At 41.9% G+C, this 7,034-nt stretch overlaps 1 protein-coding gene across 1 annotated transcript; it reads right to left on the bottom strand.

Moving 5' to 3' along the window:
• Positions 1–2,680: 2,680 nt before the first annotated feature.
• On the bottom strand, positions 2,681–5,948 carry LOC110943112. Its single transcript, XM_022184868.1, has 2 exons — positions 4,421–5,948; positions 2,681–4,314 (listed from the first exon to the last, which is right to left on the bottom strand). The coding sequence occupies exons 1-2, from the start codon at positions 5,946–5,948 to the stop codon at positions 2,681–2,683; spliced, it is 3,162 nt and encodes a 1,053-aa protein (XP_022040560.1).
• Between the last annotated feature and the right edge of the window lie 1,086 nt (positions 5,949–7,034).

Here is a 7,034-nt window from a genome sequence, read left to right as displayed (position 1 = left end):
GCAGCTGCCAACCCTAAAAGCTGAACTTGCGCATTCCACCAGGTTAGCGCGATTCCTTCCAAAGTACCAGTGGCGTACTTGACCCTGCGAGTCTCAGGGCATTCACACATCTCGAATACCGACTCGAGCTTTTCAAACCAATGGAGTAGTCCCACTGCTCCTTCTGTGCCACTGAATGTGCCTGGACGACAGTCCATGAAGTTCTTGAATGTGCAGACAGGTTGTGGAGTGTTTTGACCTATTGTGCATAGAATAGGGCAATGTTAAATACAAGAGTCGATTTAGGAATGTAGGATTTTCAAAGATCCTAGTGTATATCCCATCCGCAGGGTATACTACCTGCTTGTGCAGCTGAAAGTGCCGCAGCTACTTGTTCAGCAATAAGAGCCGTCAACTGGGCTTGAGTCATGTTCACACGTCCAGACATGATCTTCATAGTAAAAGTAGAATAAGTGAGAATGGATCGCGAGTAATGCGATGACAGAAGACTGTAAGCACATAGGTGTTCTCATCTAATGGCGTATAGTAGGCAATGTAATCTAATCATACTATTTTTTTTTGGGTAAAGGGATTACCCCGGTGATTCTATATATTCACAAAACATAAAAACAAGTAGAGAGGAGAGGTCCTCCCTAGTTCACTCAAGAGACATGCCCCAAGAGCGTAAACCAAACAAAACGCAACAACCCAAAAAACGAAAACAACTAGACTACCATCTAGAAAACCAAAAAGACACAAAGCACACTCTAATCAGCCCCCATTGTCTTGTATAGCGTCTTCATCAATCCCCCATTTCCCAAGCAGACACTTAACAGTCGCACACGATTTGAACTTCACGCCCATCAGTTTGTATCGCACCAACTTGAGGATCACTTCGCATATTGCCTCCGGTGGCCGTGTTTGATTTTTAAAGAGTCTCGCATTACGTTCTTGCCAAATTATGTAAGTTGTTGCACCTACAAGCAAACGAGCCACATAACTCGAGGCCGACTTCACGCGCCTTCTTGTCATCAACCAATTTACAATCGAGGGCCATTTAGGATCCACATCACCCATGTCAGCCTTATCACGAACCGAACTCCACACCTGAGATGAGAACTTACATTCAAAGAAGAGATGGTCATGAGAATCGACATCGGCATAACATAAGAGGTAGCACATCATATTCATGTTCTTCCTCCTAGCTAAGTCCCACTTTAAGATTTTATCTTGCGTTAAAAGTTTCCGTCTCATTATAAGCCAAACCAAAAAAAGCATGCCTTGGAATGCATTGTGGAAACCAAACAATAGAAACCCAATTGACTTCCTGCTCCCTAATCCGAAGCGAATCCCAAACCATAAAGGACGAATGATCCCGCAAATTATCACCATCCTTCCAAAGCAAACTATCTCGCTTATTATGATCCGGCCGAATATGGTCTACCTGATTAAGAACCGGGAATAAATCCCTCCACATATCCGGCCAAGCCCAAGCATCATCTCTATAAACATCCGCAACCATAGCATCTATCCGAAAGCCTGCATTAGTGATTATCCTAGGCGATAAAAAGTTTGACAAGGGCCCAAGATGGCACCACGAGTCATACCAGGCTGAAATATTCGTGCCAGCTCCCAACGAAGACCAAATATGCTCCTTAACCAGCGGCCTCAATTGGAGGATTTTCCTCCAACTCCAACTACAAGTAGTCGTTTCCTTGCAAATCCAGAAATTCCGACCTCTAAGACGATAAGAATGGATCCATTGCACCCATAAAGATTCTCTCTGCTTCAAAATACTCCAGATATGCGATACCATGAGGGCCTTATTAACATCCCCGACCCGACGAATCCCAAGACCCCCTTCATATTTAGGCACACAAACAGCTTTCCATGAGACTTTCGCTTTACCTCTGTGAAAAGATCCCTCCTGGCCCCATAAGAAATTCCTCAATTTCGCCTCTAACTCATTAACAACCCGAACAGGAAGAATAAAAGCCGAAGCCCAGTAAACATGCATAGACGATAAGACCGAGAGAATTAACTGTAACCTGCCCGCAAAAGATAACAACTTGTTTTTCCAGTTCTTTATCCTTTGATCCAACCTTTCAAGAAGCACACTGCAATCCTTCACTCGAAGCCTCGATGAAATAAGGGGAACCCCTAAATACTTGACAGGTAACATACCCTCCTCAAACGGCAAGATACCCAAAATCGCATCTTTGATATGAGAGGAGACATTACAAAAGTAAGCCGTACTTTTCTGGATGCTAGGGACCAAACCTGACATGCTAGAGAACCGAGAGAGGGAATCCATAATACACTGAGCCGACCGAACATCACCACGAGCAAATAAGAATAAATCATCTGCAAAACATAGATTTATAATCTTTTGCTTTTCACACTTATTATGGAATCTAAACGACGAATCCAACTGAGACATCCGGTGCAAGATACATGTTAAAATTTCCATAACAAGTGTGAATAGATAAGGGGATAACGGATCACCCTGTCGTAAGCCACGTTTCCCCTTGAAATAGCCATGGGTTTCCCCATTAACACAAATCGAGTAGGTGGGAGTGGAAACACATAGCATAATCCACTGAATCATTTTTGGATGAAAACCAAACCCAATAAGAACTTGCCTAAGAAATTTCCAGTCAACCGTATCATACGCTTTCTGGATGTCAACTTTAAACGCACATCAAGGAGGACCACTACTCCTATGATAATTATGCATCAACTCCTGTGTCAGCAAGATATTATCTGAAATTCTCCTTCCCGGGACGAAAGCGGATTGGTTAATACTAACAACCTGATTGAGATAATTCTTAATACGATCCGCTATGATTTTACTAATGCACTTGTAGAGGACATTACAGCAAGCAATCGGCCGGTAATCTGTGATAGACGATGGAGTAGGCTTCTTTGGAATAAGAACAATTAGCGTGTTGTTAAGCTCCCTAAGAAGCTTTCCAGAGCCGAAAAAATCTATGACAGCCTTCGACACATCCGGGCCAATAATCTGCCAAGCATGTTTATAAAATGCAGCCGTATATCCATCCGGGCCCGGCGCTTTGTCGTTACCTATGGAAAACATTGCCAACTTTACCTCTTCACTATTAACCGTGCGAACCATGTGAGTAGCATCTTCATGACAAATCTTTTTATCAAAAAGATCATGCGTCGGCTGCAATGTAATGTTATCTTCTAGCCCAAGAAAATTTTCATAATGATGGACAAAAATTTTTGGTACCTCTTCACCGTGAAAAACAACTCCTTGAGAGTTAGAAATAGCCTCAATACGGGTTATGTGGTTTCTAGTTTTCAGAGAGGCATGGAAAAACTTTGTATTCGCGTCACCGGCACATAACCATTCTACCTTTGATTTCTGCTTCAAGAACCTTTCCTCATCTAAACAGGCAGTCTGAAAATCATCGTTAACCTTCGCTTCCTGTTTTCGAAGATCCGCATTCATCGGGTTAGAATCAATCTGTCGCTGAATCGAATCCAAATCCCGACGAAGAGTTTCAACTTTCTTGTGTAAATTCCCTTGTTGGAAAAGAAGCTCCCGAAGAGGCGATTTTAACAGCCTAAGTTTCTTCGCCACTTGAAATTGAAGAACCCCCTCAACATGGGTATCCCAAATCCTCTTAACACGCTCCTGGAAGCCCGGTTTAAAAACCAAGAAATTGGTAAATTTAAACGATCTAGGCTTCGGCTTCCCGGGAGTAGGAATATTTAACAAACACGGGCAATGATCTGAAATTCTATAAGGATGAAACAAAGCTACCGAGTTAGGAAATTCAGACACAAACGAATTATTACCCATCACTCTATCAAGTTTCTTTAGCACACCAACACCATCCTTTGGTTTCTGAGTCCACGTAAAATGACAACCCGATCTATTAGTGTCGAACACCTCAATATCCAAAACACAGTCTTGAAATTCTCTCATGTCAATCGAGATGGAAGACGACCCCATAGAATGATCTTCTAAATTAAGAGCCGCATTAAAATCACCCATGATTATCCAAGCCTTATCACCTACTAGAGCCTTATGAAGCGATAATTGATGCCATAGCTCTCTTCGTTTAACGTAATAATTCGCTGCGTACACAACCGAACAGAATAAGACCTTTTTATCAATCTTAAAGACAAGCTGAAGGTGCATAACTTGATCGGTTTGAGCCATCACAAAAACATCAAAAATATCCAAGCTCCACCCAACAATAATTCTTGTCCCTTTATCACAACAATTTCCATTCGAAGTCCAAGACCATTGACGGAAAACTGAATTACAAACTTTCGCAAGATTGCCAACATCAACGTGAGATTCTAAAATAGCACAAAAAGAAAGCTTACTATCCTTTAGAATTTGCCGAACCTCTTTTTGTTTAAGCGGGCGGTTCAACCCCCTTATGTTCCATGCAACAAGACTAACCATTGGAAACCCCGGGTGAAGGAGTGCTTGCCCCTTTAACATTTTGAGTCCCTTCCATTAGAAAATCGTCCGTCTCATTGTAAACTTCAATCACCTCTTCATCATCAGAGTCCTCTTGTTGACCACTACCCCCTTTACTACTTTGACCGACTTCAACATTGGTTCCGTTTAGAACGTCAAACGGATTAGAAGAAAGAAAACTGGTAGTCTTCGGCTGCCCTTTAGACTCATCTTTACGTTTTGTATTGATGGGTCTATATTCAAATTTTGGCTTTTGCTTGTTTACCTGAATACCTCCTCTCTTTGCAGTTTTCTTAATCGGCACATCCATATACCCCTCCTCATCGACTCTTGGAATCTCTTTCCCTTTCCGACTTCCTTGATTATTAACCAAACGGTCTTGTTTACCAATATCGATCCTTTTCTTTGGCATCTTTGGACACGATTGATTATCATGTCCAAAAACACAGCAAGACGAACATCTAAGCGGGCTCCATTCGTATTCCACATACATGGTTTCCTTAATAAAACTATCACCTTCCATCTCAGGGATCGCCAAAGTGATTTCCTCCTTAAACTCCTTATCCGCGGATATCTCTATCAAAGCTCTAGCATAGCTACTTCTCCCCCACAACTCCATGCACATTGAAGACGTGTAAGAATCAAGAAGTTTGGGTTCGCCAATGGCTGTAGCAATCATGCTTAGACCATCCTCCGTATAAGCAGCAATGGGAACTTCATGTATTTTCGCCCAGACTTGGATTTTCTTTACCTCCTGTTTCTCAAGTTTGATAGTAGGCGTCCATTCATGAAGGAACAAAGGTTGAGACCGAATAATCCAAGGACACGAAGCAAGAGCATCCCGCATACCTTTTGGATCCGTAAACTTAAAAAAGAAAAATCCGTTTGCGTTCATCATTGTTTTCTGTAGACCAAACCGTTTCCAATTGTTCTTGACATAATAATCAACGACCGGGTAAGCTACTCGGTCACCCAGAAAATACCCATAGAGCGTGTTTGACATCTTCTCTTGGACCACTCGAACAGATTCCTTTGGGAGCACAACATCACAGCCCTCGTATTGAGATGAACTAGTAAGTGCACGAAAATTAACCTTTTTCTCCTGCCTAAGAACTGATTCAGCATAAGACAATGGCTTCTCCAAATTAATACTATCCAGTTTCAACTCTGATATACCCACATTTGGTTGTGTACTCGGATAAGTTTCCGGGTTGCTCCCACCATCATGCAAAACCTGATTGCCCGTGACTCCCTCATGCAAGCTATCATATAAACCTTCCATGTCCGGTGAAGATTCCGTGACGTTGACGTCAACAGGAACCGGAACAGAAATCTTCTCAAGTTCATCTATAACATTAATCGGCTTTGATCCAGCATTCGGCTTAAACATACCTCTACGAGCAGTTTTCAGATTACCATCATTCAGTCCCCTAGTACCACCATTCTTTGCTGCCAACGGCGGTTTACCACGATCAGGTTGGACATCGGATCTCTTACGAGCATCCATTCAAGAAACGAAAACCTTCTCTCTCAAAACAAATGAAACTCAGAAGACCATGCACCACTAGAGACGACAAACGAAAATAGCAAAACCCTAATTCTAGCAAACCCTACTTCATGCAGCCCTTCGCAACATATAGTACCACTGGTTATTCAAGATCCTGAATGATCGATAAACCAAGAAGAACTATACACCACGTTGAACTAACACAAGAATACGGCGGCGATTGAAAGCTGGAAAACGAAAAAAACCCTAGATCAAAATCGGTCAAACCTGCTAACTAGTTCGTTATAGAGATTAATGGCCTAATCTCTAATCACAGACTGTTATACAGAGAATTACGACTGAAATCATAGGGTTCATGATGATCAAGAAAATCGCCAGGCTAGAGAGAGAGCATTAGGGTTTTACACTTACAACCTTTTTTAATCTGAGCATACTACGAGCAAAGTTCTATGTAGTTCTACCAAGCAGGCAATAAACATAAACCTTATTACCTAGGATGTTGAGTCTTGCACGTGGAGCGAAGCGTCGTTGTGAATCGTTGAGAGCACTGTTCTTATTATAGTCTGGTTTTAATAAAAACGTTTTTCCCATATTAAAACCAAGTTCTCTATAACCAATGGCTCTGATACCAATCTGTCACACCCCCAAAATCCACCCGTGGAGTACCACCGCTTGGAGGCATGACATGACCAGGATCAAGCCACCAATCATATTGAACATAGCATATAATAATTAAAGTAGTTCATAGAAATCCAACTCAATACAATTGATGTTCAAACCAAACGTAGTTTAAGTAGCGGAAGCATAATATGAAAACCCAATGTATGTAATAAGTTCAAGTGTTATAAAGTTTAACATAGTATCCACGATCCATGCTCCACAACGACCTGCTCCTCCCTGTGCAAGCTCCATAGTACCTAAGTTCCTGCAAGGCATGCAGCAGAGAGTCAACAACTAGTTGAGCGAGTTCACAGTTAATAGTTCAGTAATTGTAATGGTAGAATAAGCTTTATGTTCGTTCGTTAACTCCTATATCGTATTAGTTTGCATCGCGGTCTCCAAGACATGTGTGCGAAGGTTAGGGAA

Source organism: Helianthus annuus, chromosome 9 (genome assembly GCF_002127325.2).
Source record: "Helianthus annuus cultivar XRQ/B chromosome 9, HanXRQr2.0-SUNRISE, whole genome shotgun sequence".
Lineage (NCBI taxonomy): Eukaryota > Viridiplantae > Streptophyta > Magnoliopsida > Asterales > Asteraceae > Helianthus > Helianthus annuus.
The sequence above is the reverse complement of the archived record's forward strand: the minus strand, read 5'-3'. Positions and strand labels throughout refer to the sequence as shown.

Excerpts from the sequence above, each read along its gene's own strand:
- LOC110943112 (XM_022184868.1), bottom strand. The coding sequence starts at position 5,948 with ATGGATGCTCGTAAGAGATCCGATGTCCAACCTGATCGTGGTAAACCG. Across the intron at positions 4,315-4,420 it reads TTCACCCGGGGTTTCCAATG|AATCTCACGTTGATGTTGGC; the intron begins GTTAGTCTTGTT and ends GTGCTATTTTAG.